The sequence below is a fragment of the Stegostoma tigrinum genome, chromosome 7, assembly GCF_030684315.1.
Source record: "Stegostoma tigrinum isolate sSteTig4 chromosome 7, sSteTig4.hap1, whole genome shotgun sequence".
In the NCBI taxonomy this organism is placed as follows: domain Eukaryota; kingdom Metazoa; phylum Chordata; class Chondrichthyes; order Orectolobiformes; family Stegostomatidae; genus Stegostoma; species Stegostoma tigrinum.
This window is the reverse complement of record NC_081360.1, coordinates 26427915-26454981: the sequence shown is the minus strand read 5'-3', so window position 1 is coordinate 26454981 and position 27067 is coordinate 26427915. Positions and strand designations below refer to the sequence as shown.

General features: G+C 40.4%; 1 protein-coding gene across 8 annotated transcripts in view; it reads left to right on the top strand.

Moving 5' to 3' along the window:
* LOC125454231 (protein unc-80 homolog) overlaps positions 1-27067 on the top strand; it is a 246595-nt gene that overhangs the window by 178577 nt on the left and 40951 nt on the right. For 4 of the 8 annotated variants that reach the window (XM_048534782.2, XM_048534788.2, XM_048534786.2 and 1 more), the window contains 10 exons: positions 3972-4106; positions 4745-4883; positions 11525-11621; positions 16294-16464; positions 16822-16914; positions 17683-17901; positions 18524-18724; positions 20058-20123; positions 22908-23031; positions 26822-26947. In XM_048534782.2, coding sequence (XP_048390739.2) covers positions 3972-4106; positions 4745-4883; positions 11525-11621; positions 16294-16464; positions 16822-16914; positions 17683-17901; positions 18524-18724; positions 20058-20123; positions 22908-23031; positions 26822-26947 — 1371 coding nt within the window. The remainder of the gene's footprint in view (positions 1-3971; positions 4107-4744; positions 4884-11524; positions 11622-16293; positions 16465-16821; positions 16915-17682; positions 17902-18523; positions 18725-20057; positions 20124-22907; positions 23032-26821; positions 26948-27067) is intronic. The other 4 variants (XM_048534790.2, XM_048534789.2, XM_048534787.2 and 1 more) reach the window with 1 other exon arrangement.

Sequence of the window (27067 nt, the reverse complement as noted above, 5' to 3'; positions counted from 1 at the left end):
GAATCAGAAACAAAAGCAGAAGTTGCTAGAAAAGCACAGCAGGTCTGGCGGCACCTGTGAGGAAAAAATCAGAGTTAACGTTTTGTGTACCACCAGAACAGAAACATTAACTCTGATTTCTCTTTGCAGATGCTGCTGGACCTGCTGAGCTTTTCCAGCAACTTCTGCTTTTTGCAGTTTTATTAATCTGTGTGATAGCTCTCGTAATTTTAGCATTGGGTGCAAGATGTTAGTAGGGTGTAAGTTCACCAGACAGGAGTGCCTTTGTCATTTCCAGTTCCTCAGCTGATAGTGGCGGTCTGTACGGTTTCACTCCTTTGTCATCTTGCACCAGCTTATAGTAGTGGCTTGCACAGCCATTTCAGAGTCAACCCATGTTGCTTAATGCAGGCACATTTGGGCCTATCAATGTGGGAATTTTTATCTCTGCATCTTACTTTTAATTGAAGATTTTTGGTAATTGAATTTAGATTCTTCTAAAAGTCATGGTGGGATTTAAACCCAGAAGGGCCAAGAGAAAAACCAAAGGGAAACTGGGAACTGGTAGTGTCACTGGACTAGTAGTCCAGAGATCCAAACTGTTAGTCTTGTAATATGTATGACAATCCCACCATGAAAACTTTCAGAATTCAAATTCAGTTAATGAACCTGGAATTAAAAGCTAGTCTCAGGAAAGGTGACCTGGAACTATCAATTGTAAAAACCCATCGAGTTTATTAATGTCCTTTAGGTCATCTCCTGGTCTGGCCTACAGGAACATGGATGACTCTGAACTGCTGTTTGAAATGGCAATGTCAGCTGCCCAGCCAAGTGTAGTTAGGGATGGGCAACAGATATTGGATTTACTAGTGTTATGCCTCACTGCGTTATACAGCCCATTATCAAGCCCATTATTAACACTTAAGATTTTTTTTTCCCAATTTAACTGCCTTCCACACCCAAATTAATAGAAAGCATGGACTAGGTTTATGTGCTTAAGAACAAACCAAACTTAAGAAGAACTTGTGTTAATAAATAAGCAAAGTACACATCTGAATGCAAGCAGTGTTATACATCTTTGGTAGAAATTAGTGTTAGCGCAAAAGAGTTGCTGCTGCTGACTGTGTTTAATTGATTAATTAAAGACGAGTAAATATAAAAGGTGAACAGGTGGTGTTTAGGATGATAGGAGCTAGGTTACTGAAAGGTTGATAAATGCTAACCACAAGGAAATGTGCCTTAAGTTCTATTTCACCATCAGGCTTGGGTCTGTGTGGACATTGCTAGAACAGGATGGTTGCCAGAAGGTAAAGATTGGAAATAGGGGATTTTTTTTATTCCAACAGGATATGGGAATTTGATTTGCTTTTAAGAAGAATGGCTGAAGCAAACAAAGTGTCAGGATGTCATTTCCCACTGATGTTTGTACAATTCCTTCCTGCCTGAAACAGGATCGGGTGTAAAATATTTTCAGAGATGGAGGCTCAGGAATTTGACACTGAGGAATGCTTGGATAATCTTCTAATATTTGTGGTCAAAGTTGCTAAGAAAATCTGTTCAATGCACATGAGGCACACTCAGACTTTGATAAATTTAGAAATCTAACAATGCTTCTGTAGAAGAATATATAATGGAGCTTAATAGACCATAATCTGTTTTAAACACAAGTCTTACTTTGAAATCCTGAAACATTAAGGACAGAGATAAATAATAACAACAGACAATTGACATTATGAAACAATAGCAGAAGAATGAGCCTCAAATACTTTGGATATGGCTACTGGATACTTCAGATGAGATTCAAAATACCATATACAATTCTTCTTTTAAGTTCTCTTGTTAAGCCAGCCTTGAGTTGCAAGATCTGTTGGAGTCTGTCCCATTAGCACAGTGATGGTGTCACAATGTGACGCAGGGGACTTTGTCTCTGCAAGGACCATGCAGTGGTCACTTTTTTACCACTCATGTCATGGAGACATGCATCTGCAGCTGGAAAATTGGTAAGAATGAGGCCATGTATGCTTTTCCTCTTGTTGATTCCCCTCATTACCTGCCGCAGACCCAATCTAGTAACTATGTCCTTTAGCACCCAACCAACTCGATCAGTAGTGCTGATGCTGAGCCACTCCTAGGAGCACATGTTGAAATCTCCCATCAGAATACGTTTTGTGTCCTTTCCACGTTCCGTGCTTCAAAGCATTGCTCAACATGGAGGAGCTCTGATTCACCAACTGATGGAGGATGTTGTGTGATATTTGAAAGGAGGGTCCCTTGCCATGGTTAGCCTGTAGTCATGACACTTCTTAGAGCCCAGAGTCAATGTTAAGGATTCCTAGGGGACACTCCCTCCTGACTGTACCACTGTGCCGCCACCTCTGCCAAGTCTGTCCTGCCGGTGGGACAGGACATATAGGGATGTAAAATTGGCCTACACCTAAAGAAAACATGTAAATGCCTTCGCATAGATTTCTTAGTAACTTGTTAGGAGATTATTGATTATTGTGACGGGTTTCTGTGTTTGGCAGTATGCTGCAACCGAACAAAAAATGTCAAGCAGATTCTTATTCTTTAGATCATAGTAGTATCATATTTTCCAATCTTTATTACTGTCAAAAAAGTCTTCATTCTGCACAGAATACAGTTTGAGAGAAGACAATGCGAACATTGGGGATAGCATGCGACTGCAGTATTAATACTAAACTATAGTAAGCAAATAAAGCATTGTCCCAAACTATTCCTTCTGTCTTCATGTTCTTCATTGTTACCTGTAGACCTAGGTCCAGTCTGCTTCAGCTGTTTAAACAACAACATCCTTACCTTCTTCATAAGATTGCTGATGATGACAATGTTTAGTGCCATTTGCAATTCCTGAGATAATGAAGCTGTCCTATACCTGCGTGCAGCAAGATGGGGCCAGTATGCAGGCTTGGGCTGAAGTGGCATTAGTCCTGCAATGCCTTTCAGCTGTATTCACTTCACTTTGATTGACACAATAAACTCAGTGCATTCAGAAACAAAAACATATGAGCTTGTTCTTAAGACTATATAATAGAAAGTTTTCTTCCTGTTCTTTGGTTTCAAATTTTGTACCATGCATGAGATACATATAAACCAAGACATTGTATTTTCATGTGAAGTTAATACATAAATTACCAGAGCATCCTTCGATTTGTTTTCAAACCATCCTCTGTTTCAATACTGTTGAGTGTGATGCAGCTGTACACTCGTTAATTCTCTTTGCAAGCTCACAAGACAAACCACAACAGTAACTGTGTGTGGCAAGTAGCAGTATTAGGCAAAAAAAATTGTCGGCATTCAATTCAGGTGAATGGAGATAAAAGACCACATTGCTTCCCCGAGCGCAGCATTCCAGTACTGTTGTCAATATTTATCCCTCACTCAATACCAATTTAAAAAGATGTTAAAAGAAAACTAATGCCTTTTCACCAGGGTAGGGGAATCTAAAGCTCCAAGACATAAGTTTAAGGTGAGGGGCAACTTTTTCATGCAGAGGGTGGCGTTTGTCCAGATTGAGCTGCCAGAGGAAGTGATGGAGGCTGATGCAATTATAACATTTAAAAGCCATCTGGATGGGTATATGAATAGGAAGTGTTTAGAGAGATATGGATCTGTTTCTGTGCTTTACCCCACTGACTGTATAGGGGTGTCATTGTTTCATTGCTGTTGTAGAAGGTTGCAGTTTGCAAATTGACTGCTGTTTTCCCTTCCTGCAAAACTGACTACAAATTTAAAGATTGTCATAGCTTAACATTCTTTGGTGCACTTTCAGGTCATAAAAGGCACTCTGTAAATGCATGCCTCTCCTTTCTGTAACAATATAAAGAATACAACCTCACATGCAAAAATCATGCATGCAAATAGAATCTTATCACGCTGCTCAAATTTACAACACCTATGTGTATTTATCAAAGGCTATATAAAGTGTGTTTATTGCTAGTATTCACATTGTTTCAAAATATTCCCTCTTGCAGGTCTATGCTGATTATGAAAGCAATCCATTGCTACGCCAAGCAATTGAATTTTCTTGTCGACAGTTTTATGTTTTGCATCGAAAGCCTTTTATTCTTCAATTATTTGCAAGTGCAGCACCACTACTGGAGTTCTCAGTAAGTAAATAAAATTGTTCCATCCCTCTCATGTTGGCCCCAGATATTTATTCGAACCTGTTTTTAAATAATATACAGTTCTGGCTTGGCAAAGTTTTTGGATCGGAGCAAGGAATAAAAGTAGGTCGCCAGGCCCTTCAAACTTGCTGTGGTGCAGAGGAAGTATCCCTAACTTTGAGTCAAGAGGTCTGGGTTCAAGTCCCAGCTTTTTCTGATGAAGGGTCTAGGCCCGAAACATCAGCTTTTGTGCTCCTGAGATGCTGCTTGGCCTGCTGTGTTCATCCAGCCCCACACTTTGTTATCCTGCCATACCCCTGAACCAGGAGGCCTGAGTTCAAGCCCCTCTTGCACTAGAAATGTGTAAGAACATCTCTGAACAGATTGATTGGAAAAAAAATAGTGATCAGAGAGAGACTTGGCCGATTTTCTCCTCCCCCTTACACAAGGATGCAGAGATATGTCTGAGTTACTCTGGCTGAGATCAGATACATACTATTCGACCTATCACCTTTCAGCTCTATCGGCTCAACTTATCACCATCTTAACTAGGCGAACAATACTTACCATAGAAGGAGTCAAGTCTGCCGTGAAAGCAAAAATTGTGTCAAAGAAAACTTGTATTTTGTTTTTGTATTTAGGATGTTACAACAAGTGGATCAGCTAAAGGTGTGTCTTCTCAATGTCTGTTTGACCTTTTGGTGTCTTTGGAGGGTGATACACAAGATACGTTGGATGTGCTGGAATTAGTGAAAGCTGAGAAACCACTCAAATCTCTCGGTAATCTTACTGAAATTTAGTATTTGTCAAAGATTGCAATAATAATGTATGCAGTGGAAATACGTGGCAGTGCACAGTGACATTATGTGATTAGTTCTGAGAATTTTTTTAAAAAATCACATTTAATAAACTGTGGTGTTAAAAAGAAGTTAATACATTGCAATTCATTTTTCCTAAAGGGGAAGCATACGCCAAAACCAAAAATCATGTGATCAAAGTACTTTTTTTTGCCTTTGCCATTAAAATGTAATTGTGATATTATGAAAAGTAATAATACATTAATATTATTAGAGTATAATAAACTCTTGGATTAAATTTGTTTGATTGATTTTTACTTATTGGCAGCATTTATTCTCAGATTTTCCTTTCATTGTGTATCATAACATTCTCTCTTCACTGTTCCTTAACTTCTCGTTAGCTGCTAAAACTGTGCATACTGCATTTTAACTCCAAAAATCAAGATTTAATTGCAGTCAAGGTCTTCCTGCTTGACATCCTGAAAAGTGATTTCTGTACAGGTATATTACATCAGATTGTTACAGTGTTTGACTGTTGATGCCTCAAATCTGGCACTTTATTTACCAAATGTTTTTTTCATACACAAATCTGAAAGAATTACTAATGTAATTTGTAGCAAGATATCTATTTTTTTCCATTATTCAATCAGTAACTTAATTGATTTATTTAAAACCCTTTTTTTAAAAAAATGTAGAAATAATTGTTCGAAACAATTAAGTAATGATGAGGTTTTCCATGACTGATACATGGAGCAGATTACTCAATCTGTCATTTACTGTGTAGAAAGGAGGATAAGATTTTTTGTCATTTTAATCTTTTAAACCAAGTAGACAAGTACATTCTAAAGCTTTGTTTGAAAAAAAAGCAAAAATAACTGTAGTTGTTCATTAAAATGTAATTATTTCTTGGCAGAACTTTAGATGCCCCTTAAATATTTTTCTTGTCTGCCATAAACCTGATGCGGTTAGTTATCTCAGTTGGCTATCTGGCTGATTTGCGAAACAGTGTGATGCCAACGCACAGATTCAATTCCAAAATTGGCTGAGGCATCAATGAAATGAGAGTCATGCCTCAGGCATGGAGACTCTCAGGTTAAGCTCCACACCAGTTTATTTCTCTCTCTCACTGAGAGACAAGCACATGGTCCTCTGGGATTATGGAGACTCTCATTTTCGTCGCTGTTATTAACTGAGGAATCAGTCCTGGTGAGGTTTCTGTTTATCCACTCCCTCTCCCTGTGCAAGCCTGTTAATCTATTGGGTTGAAGAAGTATATGGAGTTGGAAAAAAAATCCCAGGAAATTTTTCCCACTCCTTCCCCACAGCAAGGTCCAATAAGTTGGCCAGGCTGTTTTATTTTGTTAGTCATTTGTGGGATGTGTGCATTGCTGGTTGAACCAATAATTGTTGCCCATCCCTAACTCTCCTCGAAAAGGTGCTGAAGAGCTGCCCCCTTGAACTGCTGTGGTGTTTGGCATGTCGGGGCATCCATAGTGCTATTAGAGAAGGAATTTCAGGTTTTTAATCCAATGACAGTGAAGGAACGGTGATGTAGTTCCAAGTCGGGATGATGGAAGGAAACTTGCAAGTGGTTAATAATGATGTGAAATGTTCCAAACCGGTCTATCTCTGAATTTTATACATAGTCATACTGTACAGAAGAGGCCCTTTGGCCTATAGAGTCTGCACTGATGACCAAACAAAAAGCATCATGAAAGCTGTACTGTGGCCTGCATTGTTTTGACATCCAAAGATCAGGAGATTGTCAGGTTGAATTCATTAAATCCTCCACCATGACCATTGAGTTAAAATTCACCCTTAGCAGACTAATTCAGATGGTTCCAGCCATCTATTGTCAACTAAACCTTTTGGAGTCATTGCAATCTCAACAATGTCGGATGGATTGACTTACCCACCTCCAAAAATGGTGATGACTTACCAGTACAAATATAAATTCTCATGAACATGATACAGTCAGAAACTCTCTCTTTGAGTAAAATTGCCTGTGCTTTAATTCAGACCAGTGACATATTGCTACTTATGGTGTGAATTGGATCTTCTAGTGTCCTTACCTCTGGGCCAGGAAGGCCTGGTTCAAGTCCCAGAGGTGTGTCACAATACCTTTGAACAGGATAGTGAACAATATTTATTAGCTAAAAATCAGCTGGTATACTGAGTTCTAGAGCAGTTGAGACTCTGTAAATTGACATAGAGAATCAGCAAGGTCAGTATTCCAGAAGTAACTAATCTGCCACTCCTAATGTATCCCACAATCATCTGACAGCAAAATAGTCTATAAAATGATTTCAACATATTACCATAAACCTCCCAACTGCTGCAGGATGGATACACATTGTGCACATTTTGAGTAGTATTGGGACCCTATCAGAGGTACAAGTTTCAGCTACCTTTTGCAAAAGAATGCTTGACATATGATTGAACCTGTCAGCTAATATCCAAGATAATGGGAACTGCAGATGCTGGAGAATCTCCTGAGATGCTGCTTGGCCTGCTGTGTTCATCCAGCCTCACATTTTATTAGCTAATATCCAATGTCATCCTATAGGTGAGTTACTAAAGTTTTCATGAGAGGGGTGCAAATACAGCTCAGAAATATATGATCTCTGGGGAAGGTAAATTGTTACGATGTGTTTACAATTCGTTTGTGGATCTGTGCATTGCTGTAACTCTGTTGTTTATGCCTTTGCCATTGATTATACTTGTCATGATAGTGGTGAGTTGCCTTCTTGAACGGCTGCAGTCTACCTGGTGTAGGTAGACCCACAAAGATGTTAGGGATAACATTTTAGGGGAATTTGACAGAGTGAGCATGGAGCTCAGAGTCTGGATGATATGTGACTTGGAAGGGCACATGCAGGTTATGGTGTTTGAAATCATAGAAGATTTTTCACACTGAAGAAGTTCATAGGTCCCATTGTGCACATGCTGGGTGATGAACATTAACCATGCTTAATGTTATTTTCCTGTGCAAGATCCACAGTGGCCCCAGGTCTTCAATTCAACATAGAATTACTTTGTAAATACAGTAAGAGTTTTTGCCTCTTTCAGACAGAGAGTTTCAAGTCCCGATCACTCCCTGGGTTGAAAAAGAAAATTTCCACATCTCCCTCTCCTGGTGTGGCATGGTGGCTCGGTGGTTAGCACTGCTGCCTCAAAGCGCCAGGGACCCAGGTTCAATTCCACCCTCAGGCAATTTGCAAATTCTCCCCCATGTCTACGTGAGTTTCCTCCAGGTGACCCAGTTTCCTCCCAAAGTCCAGAGATGTGCAGTTAGGCGGATTGGCCATGCTAAATTGCCTGCAGTGTCCAAGGATGTGTAGGTTGGATTGGTGAGCATGGGAAATGTACGGTTACAAAGATAGGATGGGGGAATGAGTTTGGGTGCGATGCTCTTTGGAGAGGCAATGTAGACTTGTTGGGGTGAATGGCTTGTTTCCACACTGGAGGAATTCTATAAAAAAACGTTAGCAGGATAGGGCAGGGATGGGTTGTATGCTCTTCAGAAGATATGGTGTGGTTTCAATGGGCCAAATGGCCTGCTTCCGCACTGCAAGGTATCTATGATTCTTATCCTTGTGCTAAATAACATAAATCTGTACCTCTGCTTTTCACTCTCTTAGTTAAGCCAAAAAGGCCATCCTTCTTTACTGTATCCTGACGACTCCTAACTGTATTCACCTCAATGAAGTTTCCCCACAGCATCATCTATTCCAAAGAAAACAGCAACAGTGTATCCAATCTGTTATCTTAGGTAAAGTTTTACAGCTCTGGCAACTCACCCACAAATCTCCTCCACACCCTTTTCATTACAATCATATCTCTCCTGTAATTAGTGACCAGAATTGTACTCAGATTGTGGTGTAACTAATGTCATATATAATTCTTAATGCATTCATGAATGGCAAAATGATGCTTCATTTGGTTTATGTATGATTGTAGCCTTGGATAGTGTGGAGGGAAGAGGGAAACAGACAGGTGTTACACCTTCTGCAGTTGCGTGGGAAGGTGCTGTGAGGGTGTGAGGAGATGTTAGGAGTGGAGGAATAGTGGACTAGATGGGCCTGGATAGATTGGTCCCTGAGGAATGCTGACAAGAGAAGAGAGGGGAATATATATGTCACGTCATGGCATCCCATTGAAGGTAATGGAAATGGCACCTTATAATCCTTTGATTGAGGAAGCTAGTGGGAAGATAAGTGAGGAACCAGAGGAACCCAACCTCCCAGAGGTTGTGGGGGGAAAGGAAAGGAGTGAAGGTCAAAGTATGAGAGATAGGTTGAACCCCCCAGCGACTGTGGCAGCAGGGAATCCTCTTTTGAGGAGAAAGGTGGACATTTCTGAGGACTCCTGCAGAATGCGCCATGGAGAGAACAGATGAGATGGAGATGGAGATGGAGAAACTGGGAGAATGGGGTGGAGCCCTTACGGGAAACAGGATGTGAGCATGTGTAATTGAGCTAACTGTTGAAGTCTGTGAGTTTGTAGAGTATATTGGTGACCTTTTATGAAAGAGCTATCGAGACAATGTTTCAGATTTATAAAATAATACACTACATATACTTTCTCACCCACCTTATTGACCTGTCCTCTACTTTCGTATGGACATATATTCCAAGGTCCCTATATTGTTCTACAGTACTCAGCGTCCTCCTATTTATTGTCTTTTTTATCCTTTGCCTATTGCACCCTCAGAAATGCATTCCCTGCACTGATTGTCTATATCTAAAGATTTCTTTCTGACTGTCAACCACACAGCCAATTTTCATATCATCTGCAAATTTCTTTATCAAGTGCCCTACATTAGAGTCTAAAGCCTTAATGTAAATTACTAAAAGCATGGGACAAAGTACCAAGAGATAGTAAGAAGTGCCAATGTTGGAGTCAGAGGTAACAGTGTGGAGCTGGAGGAACACAGCAGGCCAGGCAGCATCAGAGGAGCAGGAAAATTGACATTTTGTTTTGGCGCCCTTCTTCAGAAATAGTGAGGGGGAAGGGAGCTCTGAAATAAATAGAGAGGAGGGGTGGGGCTGTGGAAGGTAGGTGGAATGGTGATAGGTGAGTGCAGGTAGGCAATGATGGGGATTGGTCAGTGGTTTGGGAGGAGTGGATAGGTGGGAGAGAAGATGGACAGGTTATGTCAGGTCAAGGAGGCGGGGATGAGAGGGAGGGTTAGTCACGGGATGAGGCCGAGGGTGGGAAGATTTTGAAGCTTGTAAAGTCCACATTGAAACCATTGGGTTGTAGGCTCCCAAGGCGGAAAATGAGATGTTGTTCCTCCAGTTTGTGGGTGGTGTCATTGTGATACTGGAGGAGGCCCAGGATGGACATGTCACCCAGGGAGAGGGAGTTGAAATGGTTCATGACCAGAATGTGTTTTTTGTCATGAACAGAGTGTAGGTGCTCTACAATGTGGCCTCTGAGCCTCCGCTTGGTCTCACCGATGTACGGGAGGTCACAACGGGAGTAGCGGATGCAGTAGACCACATTGACAGGGTGCAAGTGAACCTCTGTCTGATGTGGAAAGTTTGTTTGGTTCCTTGGATGAAGTTGAGGAGGGAGGTGTTGGGACAGGCGTAGCACTTCCTGAGGTTGTAGGGAAAGGTCCGGGGGCGGTGGGGCTGGTGGGGAGGGTGGAGCAGACGAGGAAGTCACAGAAAGAGCGGACCCTACGAAAGGCAGGTAAGGGCAGGGAGGTTGTGAGGCCGGATTGTAGGTGACAGAAGTGGGGTGAATGGTATGTTGGATGCGGAGGTTAGCGGGGTGATATGTGAGGACAAGGGGGATTCTGTCTTTGTTTTTGTTGGAGGGAAGGGATGTGAAGACAGGCACGGGAAACGCAACAGACACAGTTGAGAGCGTTTTTGACCACTGAAGGGAGGGAGGTTGCGGTCCTTGAAATAAGAGGACGTCTGGGGTGTCCGGGAGTGGAACGCCCCAACTTGGCTGCAGACGGGGCAGTGGTGGAGGAATTAGGAAACTGTTAATAGCTTTTAAGTCACAAGAAAACACAAAATCACAAATTACCCTTTGCACACTGTGGTCATCCTATATGTCTGTTACCTTGTTCTTGTAAACACAGGTAAGGTGATTCAAAAATGCAGTCAAAGGATTCTTGGAAAGCAGATAGGGTGCATCATGTAAAGAGCACACACTGCTGCCACTGCGTATTGCTGGTGAGAAGTGGTAGATGAAGTGCTAGTCAAGTGTGTTGCTTTGTCCTGGATGGTGTTGAGATTTTTGAATGTCATTGGAGCTGCACACATCCAGGCAAGTGGGGAGTATTCCGTCAGACCTCTGACATGCACCATGTAGATAGTAGACAGGAGGTGAGTTCGTCACTACAAAATTCCCAGCCTCTGACATACTCTGACATTTATATGGAAGAGTCATTTTACTTTCTGGTTAGCTGAGATTGTTCTGGAATAAAGCAGGAGTCCTGTCATTTTTATCATGTTCAAATCTCTAGTCAATTGAAATTTGGCCTAAAAGAACAGGTTAAATTATAATTTTCGCCCTTATTTTAATGATGCATTGAGTCGTGTAAAATGAACACCAGTGTCACAAACTCTGCAGTAACCCATATATTTTTTCATGTTTTTCCAGATTTCTGCTATGGAAATGAAGATCTTGCCTTCTCTATTAGTGAAGCTATTAAACTCTGTGTTACTGTAGTTGCATATGCACCGGAATCACTTAGAAGGTACCAGAAAATTATTTAAGACAATGTGGAAAATAATAAAATTTCATCTGTAAATATCCTTATTATGTGCTTGGGTTTGGTGCTGAATTATATCGACCAAAATGCACAGCTCGTCCTAAAAGGTGATGGCATGTGAAATTGAAAATGAAGCATATAACAGTGAAATACATTTATTGCTGAGAAAAAAGAGAAATCACACAGATGTGTAACAGTCGATGATAAATTGTGAGCTTACTATTTAGTGAAGTAAAGCAAAAATAGATCGTGTTCAGTAACCAGTGGCCTGGATTATGCAGGAAACATCATGATATCAGTGCAATGCATACCATTTTTCATATGCAGAGCAGCTTGCAATTATGGTGAGGACCTGACACCCCATGAATTATGAATTGGCCAATTTGCATTGCTCCATCATGCACCAAATACAATAGGTCCCCGCGACTGTTCTAAAGTTGCTGTATCCGCACATTAATGACTTTTGGCATATACGGCAGAAATCTGGTAATTAACTTCCTTTGCATTGCCAATTAAATGCTCTTACCCAGGAAGTGAGCAACTACAAGACTTTCATTCCTTAAGATTGTAAACTTTTTCTGGGAGATTTTTAAAAATGCCATTCTCCCTCCTGTCCCATTTTTCTTTCTCACTTAAACAGAAAGCAAGGTTGGGTAATTTCGCCTTCTGAACGATTGATGTTTAATGTTCAATTCACCCACCCTAATCCAACCTCCTCCTTCTGCCACAATTTTCATTGCCAGGTTGAGAGCTTAGACATGGGACATTCCCTAGCCAGGTGAACTCGGCATGGGAAAAGCTGGCTTGAAAAGGTCCCATTTTCATTCCAGGGTGATGGGATTCCACAGGAGGTAGGCTGGATGTTCCTGGAACAGCAGTAGAGGCTGCTGGCTCCAGAAAGGAGCTGGGTGTAAGGCCTGACCCGTGTACCAGTACATGTTGCTGTAAACTGAATAGAACCAAAGGCATCACTCCAGCCCAGATGCCTGATGTCTCCTCACCTCTCTCACATGCCTATCCATGGTGATCAAAGCCACCTCGTAACCCCTAAGCCACCCAATGCCCGTTTACTTCTCTCTATGTCCCCCCATACTCCCATACCCCTCAACACATGGTCCTTCCTACCATCTTGTCCACACTGTTACCTCTATCCAGAAACTAATTTGTCCCTTAGAAACCCTATGCCCCTCTAACAATCTTCCATCTTACCAACTAATGACAACCCATAATCTCCCCCAATCACTCTCTTCCCTCAAGCTTCCATCCCAACTCACCTAAAATCCACCAGGCGCAAGTGTCAGGAGCCATGCAAATATCAAATAAATGTATTTGTTTACTGATGATGTCATTATTTAAATAATCCTTTCATTGATGTAAAATAATTCAACGCATTGAAATCACTTTAATTACTCTCCACTGAAAACAAAATTTTGTATTCTATGCTCTTGCCAACTTTAATAGTTTCAATAAGTTTATGTATTTTTTAGACAAATTGATGTATACTTTTAACAATGCCAAAACCTATTGGGCCCTTTACCATTCTCTCACCAAAGTGTTCCAAGACCATTTTCCCCGAAAGGGCCATCGCTTTCCAAAGGGGTGCCCATGCTATCCGAAACCAATTCGCTCTTTAATAGATGTTCAGACTTGGTCTCCCGCTCCTTATACTCTGGGTTCTGGACAGTGTGAATACCAAAACATAATTTAAATGAAGGCAGCTGATTATTGAAATAGTCAGCTATCTCCACAAGGATAAAAGCTGGTCTTTCCCCAAACTCAACCCCACAAAAATAGGAAAAGATTAATTCTGGGGTGGGACTTCCAAGTTTGTGATTTTCACCAATTTCACTCTGACGGAAATGTTCTAGGTTTTCCAACTTAGCTCTATTTATTTCACTGAGATTCACTGTTTGTCTCATTGCTCACCAAAGACCCAGATACCCTGCCATAATTGCTGTGTTACTTTCAGCTTCCACTTTCAGCACTTTACTTGCCAAACATCTTAAAATCTAAATATATATATATATGTAAGTGCATCTTAATAATTGGAATAAGATATAAGATGGCTATGTCCACAGCAGTAATGTTTTGACCCTTGTCTTAAATAATCCCTGACGTTCAACAGTATTAAATGGAATGCTATAATGAACTTCATCCTGGCAAACATGTCATTTTGAAAACAATGACAGAAATTTCATCTGAAAGACCATACCATTGTCATGCTGACAAAGGAACTGATAAGGTTCATGTTAATTTTACCATTTCATACTTCTCACAAGTGTTGAGTTATTAAATACAAGGTGTTAAATTATGTTAAATCAAAGAGAATTGAGGAAATGCTGTTAAAAACATTGATCTTTTGGGCAGCATGTGTTGTTCAAATGGATTACAAAGGGCTTTCCAAGTATTTCAAGAGTTGATTGATCAGAACTTGAAGTGATAAGTAACAAGTGCGAAACTAGGGAGGCAACCAAAAAGCGGCCAGTTATATTGCTGAAAACGTTTGCCAAATGATGCCTGGTTTTGGGGTGCTAATGTGGGAGATTGCAGAAGTAACATTGCTAGCATTGGATCCTCATTCACTTTTGTGCCTGCACAATTTACTATTGCTAATTCCAGCGAACAGCAGCTGCTTGTCAGTAGGGGGCATGGAAATTAAATGGAAATAACATGCTCAATGTGTATATTTTTGTCCTTAACATTCTGTATGAGTCAGGCAGTAGTCACTCCTGGATGGCTTGGTATCAGTCTGTATTTGTCTCCTTTTCCTTTTCTTATCACAGTTGCCAATTTTGTTCTCTAATTTTAGGTCTCTTAAGGAATCTACTGTTCCCCCTTTCCCTTTCAATCAGGTTATGAAAGGGTTCTATAGGATTTTTGATTTTGTATTTAACTAGCATAGCAGATCAGCCATGTTGTAAAAACTACCCATCTCTGTAGCCTAGACAACAAAGCCTGACTGATGGGCTTCACTTATTTTATTTTCTCTCTTCCATACATTTACTTTCTGCATAAAATGCATAAAAGCGTATACAACAGGTGAATCTCACTAAATCCATGTACTAACCCTGTTCCCATATTTCTTTTCTTCAACCATTTATCGAATCCCAAAAGCCTTTGTGTAAAAGTTTCACCTATTCTCAACCTAAAACTCATGCATCGTCTCATGCTCAAGTCCCTCTTGTTATAAACCCTTAATGATTGGGAGCAGTCAGCTTCTATATATCCTATCCTGTCCTTGCTGTGTCAGTCACCATGATGTCCTTTTAAAGAAATGAGCTAAATTTTTAGTCTTTCTCTCAGCAAGAATTATTGGTGTTAATCTATGCTTTATATTCTTTATTGTCTCACAACTTATTAAGGATTAGTAGAATGGATTCACTGTTGCATTATGAATTTTGTATTCTGTAGTTCTTGTTACTCCATGTAATAATTAACTCTTGCTACTCTTTCTAATATCTGATTTATTATTGTCAAATGTACAGAGATATAGTGAAAGTATTGTTTCGCATGTTAATCAGACAAATCATTCCTTACCTATGTACATCAGGGTAATAGAACAGAATGGAAAATACAGTGCTATAGAGATTGTGCAGAGAAAAACCAACTCTATTATATGAGAGGTCTGATAACAGCAGGAAAGAAGCTGCTCCAAAATCCATTTAAATCTTAAATCTGTTAATCTGTTTAAATATCTTACGTATATAAGGTTTTTTTTCCCTGTCTTGTGGATCTGAAGTCAATCATTCACATCACACAGCCTTTAAAGTATAGCCATTATTTCTGTTTCAATTACTAAAAGGCACTATTTCATGTTCATAGATGTAGAATTTTGCCACAGTTTTCCTATTCCCCATTTTATCAATAAGTTTTGAATGAAAATTTAACTTAATCTAATTTTGCTTAATAAGGCAAGTTTAACTCAATTGTGGACATGGACCTAGAAACTATTAAAAATGATACAGCACAGAAGGGGGTCATTTTGCCTATCTTGTCCAAAGATACACAGGTGCCCTTTCTAATCCTACCTTCCTGCACATGGTCCATAACCCTGCAGCTTAGAGCCAACACCTTAGTTAAGGTGCAGGTTCAGGTGTTTTTAAAGAGTTTAGGGTTTCTGTGTCCACCACCGGTAAATTCCAGGCACCCACCACCCTCTGCATAAAGAAGCTTTTCCCTCATGTACCTTCTAATCCTTCTGGCATTCAGCTTGGATCTATGAACCCTGGTTTTCAAAGTCTCCACTCAGGGAAACAAGTTCCTGCTCTATCTCTACACCTCACAAGTTTGTAAAACTCAATCATCTCACCGCTCAGATTCTCTGTTCACAGGAAAACAACCCCGACCTCTCCAGTCTCTCCATGTAGTTATAGTTCTCCAGCCCTGGCAACTTGCAAGTAAATCTTCTCTGCTCTCTCCAGAACAATTGTGTCCCTCCTGCAATGTATTGACCAGAAGGAACACAATACTCCAGTTGTGGCTTCACCACCTAAGGTGGCCCAGAACGGCAATCCTGACTTTGCACAATAATTATGATCAAATGTTTAGCCCCTTTACATTTGTGCAACTCTTTTGGTTTTACTTAAATGATTAGCCACAGTAGAATTGAATTTTCTTTACTGTTGCCACACATTCATGCTTCTTATTTATGCCATAGTCTTCAAATGCTGATGGTGTTAGAGGCACTGGTTCCCTGCTACTTGCAGAAACTGAAGAAGCAAACCATTCAATTGGAATCATCCTCCGCAGCAAGGGATGAAATCACTGCAATTGCTTCACTCGCCACATCCTTGCAAGCCCTATTATATAGTGTTGAATCTCTCACCAGGTAATTTATTAATCCTGCTCTTGGGCTGCCTTTGCACTCAATACCATTAGATGTCACAGTCCTTCCAAGTTAACTTTTAATGTGTTAGCATTTATTGGTTACAATGTTGGATTTTTTAATTAAAATTTCAACAGCACATTTTGTTTCTATGCTTTTAGTTGACTGCTGTGTGCTTTATTCAGTACAATGTAATGCATGAAACCTATCTAGAATTGATTGAAGATCATCAGTAATACAATTTGTCTAAATGAGCTTCTGTTTTAATCTTTGTAGTTGCTTTGATTTGATCGAGCGATATTTGTTCAGAACATCTCTGAAAAAATTTTTGCATTTTTTTTCTCTCGGATTGTGGTGCAGACCAATGACAGCTCCTCAAATGAGCAGGTCCGACCAAGGTCATAGAGGAGCTCCAACAGCCAATCATGCCATGTCTGGAGGACCCAATACAAGGTCAGGAAGAATCATGATAATTCTTGCATGTTCATTTTTACAGGCACAATGGACTAAATTTTAATTCCAATCATTCTATCAGTTTGTCTCTCTCTTTCATTTTCGATCATTCACAATTAACAATTTCTTGTTTCAGAAGATTAATCAGAAGAACATAGTCCTAGAGATGTAAAACGTGAATTTTAATTTTGCAGATCCATTTACATTACAGTGAAAAGCCGATGTCTGTTATTGTCTGAAATACAAATCACCTGATCTGACCTGCCTGGCACCAGAAAGCAGAATATTTGGACTTCTTAATCTATCATTAGAACAAAGGTTCTGAGCATGTTTGGATTGTAGGAGCATTTGAACTGGAGCAGGCCATTCAGCCCTGCTCCGCGTTCAAATGGATCATGGCTGATCCATGCCCAATCTCTTACCTACCCATCTTGACACTTGGCTAGCACAAATCGTAGACTTATTCGAAGTAAGTGGTGACAGGATGGTCATGGCACTGAACTAGCAACCCAGATGCTCAAGCTCTGGGAGCATGGTTTCAAATCCTTTCAGGTCATAGCCCACCTGACTTGTTCCAAGAAGTTGGTAAACCACCTTGACATATCGCGCCCTAGCTGCTGTGGTTTTCCCATAAATTGGATGGAAAATTGCAGGAGTTTGACTTCCAAAGTTGCTAGCTGATTGGGTGAAAATTGTTGGTAACTACAAATGATGTCAAAATTTCTTGCTTTTCTTTTGGTATAAAAGGACATTGTTACTTTTCTGCAGAGAAAACCTTCATTTGTTAGAAGAGGGCCAGAGTCTGCCAACTGAGGAACTGGATGAGCGTATAGCGAGAGAGGAATTCCGCAGGCCTCGGGAGTCAGTCCTAAACATTTGCACTGAATTCTTCAAGCATTGTGGCCCCAGGTTGAAAATTCTTCAGAATATGGCCGGAGAACCAAGGGTTACCTCTCTTGAATTACTTGATGTGAAGTCACATATGAGGTATATTTCTAGTTCTGCACCATTTATTCTAAACTTGCCACCTTAGGGTTTCTTCATATTATTCATTCTGACCATTTTACGGAAGGACAAAATCGTAACTCTGGTGACGCTCTCAATACACGCAAAGGTAGTTTCACTGATATTCAGTGTAATGATGGAAGACAGAAATCTACAGAAGGACATCATGTGTAATAAAGTATCTAGAGCCAAAAGGCTAGTATGATGTCCAAAGCTCCACTTCAATATTGCTTGCAAATGTGACTTGAAGGCCCTAAATATTGGCTAATGTCTCCCTGGTATGAAACTCAATGACAGAGGAAATTGACAACATCAGCTTTGGTATATTGGTCAACATCACGATCCCTACTATTTCACAATCTTCAGTACAGTACACACTCTGAGACAGATTACTCCTTGATCAGTAAATATGTAGGAGATGGCAGTATAGATCACAGTTCTGATAGCGTCTGCAGATTTCTTTGATGATCTGTGCAATTACCCTGAAGTTTGAGAACTAAAAATGACTTCATTTGCCTGTTATGGCAATAGTCAGTCCCTTTTAGAATTTGCAGTTATTATATTTTGCCCTTCTGGAATAAATTTGATGTTTATCGTACCTTAGGTTGGCTGAAATTGCACATTCCCTTCTAAAGCTTGCACCATACGACACTCAAACAATGGAGAGTCATGGACTTCGGAGATACATCATGGAAATGCTTCCAATCACTGACTGGACTGCAGAAGCTGTGCGACCAGCTCTCATCCTAATCTTAAAGAGATTAGATCGGATGTTCAATAAGATTCACAAAATGCCAACCTTAAGGTAACTTATTAAACATTGGAAAATTCTGGTGTTACAAGTGATCGAATAACGTCTGTTAATTAGAGCATTTGGATTCTAATATTGTTTGCGTGACAACTTGTTAAATGTGGGAGCTGACAGCCAGACAAATGAGGGAAATGGTGCATTTGGGATCTTCGTATATCGGGCAACAAACAGTGTCCTTAACCAATGAGAAGATAGGATTGTGAAATTAGCAGCACAATTACAAGGGACGAAGTTGCATTCTGTATTAGATGAGTGAGATAAAGAGAGGGCAAGAAAGATTTCTGAAGCAGTTTCCAAAGTACTTCTCTTTCATCTGTTAAATTTTCAATAATGCAGAGATCCTTATTAATCTTATGTAAAAAAAGCAGATGATGGAAATCTGAAGTGAAAACAAAATGCAGGGGAAACTCAGCAGCTGTGGCTGTAACTGTGAAAAGAATTAATGTTTTAAGTCTAATATGACTCAGGAAGAGGCTGAAAAACTGATGGGTTTTATGCTTATGAAAAAAAGAGGGGGGAGGAAGAGTAAGGCAATCAGTTCCAAAGGAGGGTCATTTTGGACCCAAAACTTGAGCAGGAGATTTATTAGGGCCAATAACTGAGCCCAAGGCTTCAGGAGCCTGCAGTGCTCTGGTTTTGGGGGTGGAGTCACTGTGACCAGATAGGTCCAGGGGTTCAGGCCTGGAGCAGCACCAGAGCCCATGGTTTCTGTCTGTGGTCATGCCTGAGGGTGAGTTCCAAAGATGAGGTTCCCTCAACATAACTTTAAGTTTAAAGTGCTGAGGCAATAGCGAATATTATAAGTTATTAAATGTTTAACTTACCAAGAAACTGACTTGTGCACACTAATTTAAGTAGTTAATGGTGCTGTATGGTTTTATTTAAAGTCATTTAAAATTAGTTACTTAGAGGCAGTGGCTGAAACACAGAGGAAAAGGTTTATTCTGTGTGTTAAAGTATACTTCAGCTTTATTGATAAAACTGGACCAGATTGCTGCTCTTAAATGCTTTGAAGCATATTTTAATATAGTGAGAAACAATCATGTTATAAAGCACAGCTTTTGTTTTTGTTTACTGGCATCAAGAATGAAATGTTTGCAAGCAGCTTGTGCCCAGTTTGTCAATTGTGTTCAAGTAGGAAACTCCATGCAAGGATGCGAGGAACCCGTTGTGCTGTGAGCCCAGTTTTTGTTAAATGAAACGGACATAAATTGTTTTGAATTAACAATGCAGTTGAGTTCTGTGAGGGTACAGTGATACATTCTGCCGTGATCCCTGAAACAGTTGCAGAGCTAACATTGACATTAAAAATAATGAATGTTTCCAGCATTTCACCAGAGGCAAAAAGAAAAGATAACCTGCCCAGACTGGAGACTGAAGACCAAGTTGCTAAGTATGTACTTGCCATCTACAGTCAAGTATTTGAATTGTCGAGTATCACAGTTTGAGCAGAAATTAATTGAGAAGGCAAAGTTAATTCTAGCAAGTTATAAAAGTGATTCACTGCAAATACATGCATTGCCACCTGGTGGTGAGAAGATTTACACATCTTCTACGAAAGGAGGGCTTAATGTCTAACGTTTATCTCAATGGTGAGTTTCTGATTAAATTAACATGTTAGCCAGTCTTATCACCTCCTCTGAGAACAAATAAAAAATCACACCCACTGTCTACCAGTGACCATTAATTTCTCTCCACCATACAAACATATTTGATGATGTCTTGGTGCTCCTACTAGTTGGAGGATTTCAAGATAAAAGTTGCATGAGTTAAACAGACTCTTGTCATAAACCAAGAGGTCAGCAGTGACTGCTAAGCTATCTACACTGCTCAAAATGTTGTCTCACAATGTGCTGACCCTCTGTTGTGACAACACATCTAATTCTGTGCGCATTTCTCATCCTGTATCTTGTCCCTGCCTAATTTCCTGCCTCTTTATTGCAGTCACGTGCAGGTATTCAGAGGTTAGGTAACGAAAATCTTCAATTTCCTTGATGAATTTCATCCTGGCATGGATAGTCAGTGGGTATTGTCAATAATGTATTGGCAGTAGCTGGATATTTCCACTGAATATATGCTGGGATGGTATCATCACATGAACCTCTATCTGAATAATCGGCTCTGAAGCAGAACCTTTGTGATTGCCTTTGTCTTTAACAAAGTTAAAAATGGCTCTCAATCAGTTTCAAACTTGAACTGTAATCCAAGAAGTGTTTAGCCGAATACAGTGCTTTAATCAATGTTAAATTCTTCCCTGGGTTGTGTCAAATTTAAGAGTTGAATCTAAAGCAAAACCACTACTCCCCCTCTGATCAAATCATCTTTTAGCATTTTGTATATATAAATGTTAGCATACCTGTGAACATACTAGTTAGGAGCATTAATAGGCCTTTGACCTTATGAACCTTGTTCTATCATTCAATAAGATCATGGCTGATCTGATTGGAACCTCAAATCTGCGTTCCCTGTGTGTCCCAGATAACCTTTCAAATTATAACTCTGTTTTCTCCATCACAGATGCTGCCAGACCTGCTGAGCTTTTCCAGCAATTTTGTTTTTGAACCTTTCGACCCATGCTTACCAAACCCTTCATCTTCCACTGTCTTAAAAATATTCAAAGACCCTGCTTCCACTGCCTTTTCAAGAAGAGATCCAAAGACTGCTGGCCCCCTGTGTGAAAAAAAGAAATCCTCACTTTCCTATTATTTGGGTGACGCCCTCATTCCAGATTACAAGAGAAATCCTTTCCACATCCAATCTGCGAATCCACCTCAGGATCTAAAATTTCAATCAAGTTGCTGCTTGCATCTTTAAATTCTAGCAGATGGAAGCCATCCTTACCAACCTTTTCTCACAAGACAAGGTATTAGTCCAGTAGACAACCTCTGAGCTGCTTCCAATATCCTACCTTGAATCAGGAGACCAATATTATACACAAGTCATAAAAATCAATAAATAATCATTCCTACAATTATCCAATAAATGTCAGAGATTCTAAATGACCTAATTGAGGCATTCCAAGATTGATTTCTCCTGTTAAATTTTGTTTAATTATAATGTTGTGTGAAACACTAAAATCAGAATCGTACCTGCCAGTTATGTCCTTTTTGCTTCCTGCTTGCCTTGTATGCATGTTACCCACAATGCAGCATGCAAGAATGTCCTGACTTAATCTTTGTTGTCACTAATGCTGGGACATTCTTATAGTGTGTGAATCTCTTTCTCCAAATATGCCATTTTGGACCTTTTCCCTGCACTGTGTGGGAGATTACGAGATTTCACCAATTCCACTAGTTTGAGTGCTGATTTGGTCATTAAGCTGTTTCAACCCTGCTCACTGGTGCCATTGGCTAATATCATTAGGTTGGGTTCTAGGCGATGTTTGTGTGGCCTTGCTCTAAATTAAAGATATAGCTAGACTGTTGGATATTTTTGAACAACTATTTATTAACACCAAGCTAGCTAAAAACAGCTACACAAGTTCTAAGCTAGAGCTACTTCACCAGAGTCTCATCATTATTATGCCTACCATCGTGTAGTTTTTGCATCGGCGGTAACATAGCTCCCTATGTACATGCTTAGATTGTAGCCCTTTACTCTGCAAGCCAGGATGTTACTGTGAACACACATTGTCAGTCTCCCTTACTAACACCTGCCTACTCCACAGTATGTCTTCGCCAACAAAGTTCTGCTGAGAAGAAGTAGGTTTTATATTAAGATGTACTCTGATATATTAAACAGTGACAAGTTAGTTTACATCTTGATCAACTTTTCAAGGAGTCTGCAAGAGTACAGAATGGGTTTTCTGTGAGAAGAGTTTTAAGCCCACATATTCTGAAGTTCTATTAACTGCTGTTGTTCAATAAAGATGTGTCTGCAGATCCGGTTTCAATTTGAAAGGCTGGGATGTCAAAAGGCAGGAAAATTGAGCAGGAAATAACTTTCTATTTCTTATATTTTTTTCAATTGATTAAAGCACTTTGATTTGGTTTTGTTAGGAAATTATATTGTAGCCAGTTGGAGGCAACAATTTACATACATTTTGTAGCTGTGAAAAGTGACAGATTTGTTAGATGCAAGACTAGTAAAATTTATGGTTAAAGTCGTACATGGCATTATTGTACATAAACATTGGAATATTTTGTCAGATTCTGGTTGATTTTTAATGTTTCTGCAGGCGCCAGGTGGAGTGGGAAGCTGCGAGCAGTTTAATTGAAGGCATTTGTGTCACCCTCCAAAGGCAGCCAATCATTTCATTCCTGCCACATCTCAGGTCATTGATTAATGTTTGTGTCAATTTGGTGAGTAGCTGGGAAGCAGTGAAATTTAACCAATCCCTGTCAAACTTCAATATTGTCTTTCAAAGTCAAAGAGCTCTTCAATTGTTGTTACTCCTTCATGGGATATGGGAATCATCAGAAAGGCCAGCATTAATTTTTTTTTTCAAAAATATACTTTATTCATAAAAAAAAACCTGGTCAAAAACACAGTTCAGTTCCATACAGTAGCATAACAAGGAAACAAACAAACATTGGAGAGGTCAGCATTTGAACTAAATTGTTTTTTTTAACAACACGTTATGGACCAGACCAAGCCCTCTGAAAATAAGTTAAGAAGACAGCCTATACGCAAATGTTTTCTTATTTTAAAGCTAAGTGTAAGGTGTTGTATTCTGGATGTGATTTGATTGGTCAAACCACCAGGCTTGAAACAAAACACACTAGAATCATAGAATCCCCTACAGTGTTGAAACAGGCCCTTTGGCCTAACAAGTCCACAACGACCCTCAGAGCATCCCACCCACACCTGTCCCCTTGTAACCCATCTCATCTACACCTCCATGAACACTACGGGCAATTTAGTATGGCCAATCCACCTAACCTGCACATTTTTTTGGACTGTGGGAGGAAGCTGGAGCACCCGGAGGAAACCCGCACAGACACGGGGATAATGTGCAAACTCCACACAGACCTGAGGCTAGAATCGAACCTGGGTCCCTGGTGCTGTGAGGCAGCAGTGCTAACCACTGAGCCACCGTGCCGCCCCAAAACACCTTATTCATACACTATGATTAAAGCACAGGCATAATTAAAATGAAATAATTGGCTTAGTAGTAACTCTATTGAAATGCATAGCAAGATAATATACATTAGTTACTACTCATTAACTATTCCAATGCAACAATGTGCCATAAATACACCTTTGGCAAAGGCACAGTCAATAAAACGGATTGTCTCACATGTAATGCTAGCAGCAGGAAGAGAACCCCAGCTTTTAGCTGTGACAGATAATGGAATAAGAGCTTCCACTTGTAGCTTCATGTGCCCAGTGACTGCTACTAAAGACTAAAACTGAAAAAACCCTGGTTCTGTGGGAGCTTGCTCCCACCCATTCTATTGTTCTAACTTAAAAACAACCCAAGGCCTCACAAGCTGTTTACTTCCTTTGCTTTGGAGCAGACTATTCAGCACCTCTGTTGAAACTTTCATGAAAAACAAACCAGGTCAAAAAACCGCTCTTAAAGCTACAGTATCATTACAACAATTGATAATAGTTGTCATGGCCTCCAGAATGAGACTAATTTTATAATTCCATCTGTTATTAGTTAAATGTAATTTTGACTAGCTGTGCACTGGATTTTGTACCTACATCACGAGAATATTCACCAGGGCCTCTCTGTCCAATAAAATCATTACCAACATATCCCAGTGCCACTCCACCCATTCCAACACACTTCTTCTCCCATTCGTGACAACCCTTGTCGTCACATGCCACCTACTGCTCATTCCCCCCATGTCAAATTATGCCCCTCTACCCACCTCCATAGCAATTGAACCAACTTATCCCCAACTTATGCTGACTGTTGACTCCATCAACCCCTCTCTGCCCATATATCTTCCATGTTAGTACAACCCAGTATCTACTGAGAGAGCCTCAGAACTAATGCTGAGATGAAGTAGAATACATGATATTCTTACATGTCTATTGATGAATCACTTGAGGGAGAAAACACCTCCCCACTGATTACAACTGTCTCACTACATTTAATTACCTTCAACTATTTAATTCCTATTTAATGCAAGAATTTCTATGCATAATGCCCACTTCAAGGACTTTATAAGCAATTAGACATTGATGCTATAAATAGATAGAAACCCCACTTTCCTGACAGTTTGTGAACCAGTTGTACAGCACAGATGAGCGTGATAGTTCCAATGAGTTAATTAATTTTCCTTTTACTCGCAGTTGTTTAGCAACTACTTTTGACAATCTCAAGTGTGTTTGATCTCTCCCAGAGGGCATCGTACCTCAGCCAGTTGTTCCACCATACTTTTTCACAAGTATGCCCAGCCTCTTCAAAGAACTCCAGAACCTTTGGACTATTTCCTGAAAAAGCTAATCAGGCATGCTTGGATATCCCATTAGCAAAACTTGGAAAAGTTTTGAGTGAGCATGTACTTGAACCTACACAGTTGCTTTCCCGAACCACACAGTTGTGCTTCGAACCCCACCCAGTCCTTGGCTGAAATCATAGGCATCCTGTTCCGTGGTGGCCTTCTAAATCAGGTCACTGGCACCATGTTGTCTAGGCCGGAGGCCCTCTCAATCATTATGAAAATTCAGACCAAAGTCTGAGATCCTTGTCCCAGTGAATACTATAGCACTATGAGTGGTCTCAAACCAGAAAGAGGAGGAAGAATCCATGCATGCTCAGTGATCCTGCTTGTCATTGCATAACCCTTGCTGGAAATCCAAGTGTATTTAAGTGAAGTGGAATTTAACATCTTGTTTCAGGGTTAGTGTGGGAGGTCAGGGGTCCTGTGTAAGACTTGGGTTTGAGAGCACATTCATTTCTTGACTTCTCCCCATTAAGTACTGGGTAATCAGAATTGAGAATAAGTTTCCCCGCTGAAGGCCAGTTAAGAGCTTTAAATGGCCACGTATGGGCTACTTATGGACTTCAGTCTCCTGCCTTAACTCCAGTGGCATGTGGGTGCAAACAAGCACATGGAGCATCACGGCAGATGTAACTGCAGCATTAAGAGTGTACCCCCTTTCCTGGGCACCCTCTGCCAAACTGACGGACCCACTGACATCAAGGCTGACCCTCCACGAAGACACCTTCCTTATTTTTACACCGACTCACCTCTGCCAGGGCATCAATGATTGGGCCCAACTCACTTAGTTCCATTCTGGGGCTCCTCAGTGATCCTCCTCTTAGTGTCTACTGAAGTGCCAGCACTGCCTGTTGCCCCTGTTGGCACTGCTGGTTCGGGAGAGCTGATCAGTTCTGATTTGCCATCAAAAATGGGAAACACCCTGCGCTACGGAACTACAAAGGCATGCAGCAGACAGACTGGTCAGCCTCACAGACAGGGCCTTGGCATTGTCACCGCTGGCTTTTCAGGCAGCAGTAGCTGAGCATCTGTATAGCCTTTAAAAATAACTTAATGGACTGTCATAGAATCCAAATCCAGTCAGAGTCGTCATCCACCTGAGAGGGAAGGGGGAGAAAATTTATAATGGTGCTACCGTGGCTGTAACCCATTTCCTCTCAGGTACATTCAATCTTTTTTTTTAATTTCTTCCTCCATAATTCCCAAACTTGTGGCTCCTGTTTGTTCAATGCATTGACATATCTAACCTCTAATCGTTTACAACCAGGGTCACTGGATAATGAACAAAAGCAGGAAATCTTCCTCCTTAATATCAGGTTGCTAAGACAAATTACAGTGTCCTCAGCACCAACAATCGATTCTAGCTGATTGGTCTGGTCCAGCTAATCCTGTAGCTGAGGCACGTGGCAGCCTCGGTTATGTCTAAATCTTGACAGTGGACTGCAAAAAGGAAACTTCAGTGCGTTTAGAAGTGAGTTAAATAATTTCATACGTGTAAGCCTGATCAAGAAATAGGGTGGCCAACTGCTTACTTTCCAATTATACTATCAAAAATAAATAGGTAAAGAATACACGCTCGGATTTTTGGTTTGTTAGTGAAAAGGATTAAACAAAACTATCAAGACATTTTAAGAAAGGTTGCCTATCTGAATCATTATGAGGACAAATGAGTTCTTTCATTTCTTACTTACAGGTAATGGGTGTGGTTGGACCTTCCAGTGTTGCCGATGGTCTGCCTCTTCTGCACTTAAGCCCATATCTTTCTCCGCCTCTACCTTTCAGCACAGCTGTCGTTCGGCTCGTCGCATTACAGATTCAGGTATTCGTGTTTTACTGCTTCAAGTCGTGAAGGTGAAACTTCCTGGTTGCTGGCTGGGAAGAAGGGGTTTCACAAGGCAGGGGAGAAAAGTCTCTCAATCTCTCACTTTCCCATGAACAA